This window comes from Lactuca sativa, chromosome 9 (assembly GCF_002870075.4).
Source record: "Lactuca sativa cultivar Salinas chromosome 9, Lsat_Salinas_v11, whole genome shotgun sequence".
In the NCBI taxonomy this organism is placed as follows: Eukaryota; Viridiplantae; Streptophyta; class Magnoliopsida; order Asterales; family Asteraceae; genus Lactuca; species Lactuca sativa.
Window position 1 is genome coordinate 25,375,536 of NC_056631.2, and position 836 is coordinate 25,376,371.

Here is an 836-nt window from a genome sequence, read left to right on the forward strand (position 1 = left end):
ACCAATAAAGAAACATTACCATTACATCTTTAAGATTATTGTGATTTGTGAATTCTATATTATTATTTTTCAGCCATAGTGTAAACATGGATTTTAACAGCATTCCGATGAGGCTAACCAACGTTTTCTAGTCATCTTCTACAAGGGATATCACTTAACGGTTGCATTACCTGCAATCTATAATTTGTACACTCTGTTCCGCCCTCTAACACTGTGATCTTGAAGGTTGCCGCCGCGGCTTCTCCGGCTTCCCCTTCGGCACTCTAACAATAAGCTCTCGTCCTACAACAACCGCCTTCGCCAACTCCGGTCGTGTAGTCGCCGGAAGACGAAATCTCCACACATCAACCTCCAATTTATCCAACTTCAACTCCACCTCTCCAAGGCCATTTCCTCCCCTGACAACAACTTTCGTCACCTCCGGGTGAATCTTCACGGCATGAGCCCTTACCTGACCGGCAAAGGCGTTGTCCTCAATGTTCGCTGTAAACCTGTAACAATCAGATCTATATTCGATTAAAACATCGGCATGTGATCGGAGAGGAAGCTCGAGAACTTGGCTAAAAATGTGTGGGAGCCTCCGAAGCTGCTTCTGTGGGTTTACAGGCATTGGAGATGAAATTGAATTGGGGTTTTGATGGACGTGTTGAGGAATTAAGATTGTTATCGGTTAATTTGTAGGGATGATGGCGAGGCGAAGAATAATTGTATGAGATTTAGGAGAATCAATACCTTGAAAACGTTGGGTTGGTTGCAGAAGCAATATGGAATCTTTGAATCAAATCAATCGAAGTCGGTCTTTCAAGATTCTGTCAAACTCTATGTACTACCTTCAT

At 43.1% G+C, this 836-nt stretch overlaps 1 protein-coding gene across 1 annotated transcript; it reads right to left on the reverse strand.

The window, feature by feature from the left end:
- Window positions 1-205: 205 nt before the first annotated feature.
- LOC111895498 (uncharacterized) lies at window positions 206-618 on the reverse strand. Its single transcript, XM_023891581.2, has one exon. It carries the CDS (start codon window positions 608-610, stop codon window positions 206-208), a length of 405 nt encoding a protein of 134 aa, XP_023747349.1. The 5' UTR covers window positions 611-618.
- Window positions 619-836: the final 218 nt, after the last annotated feature.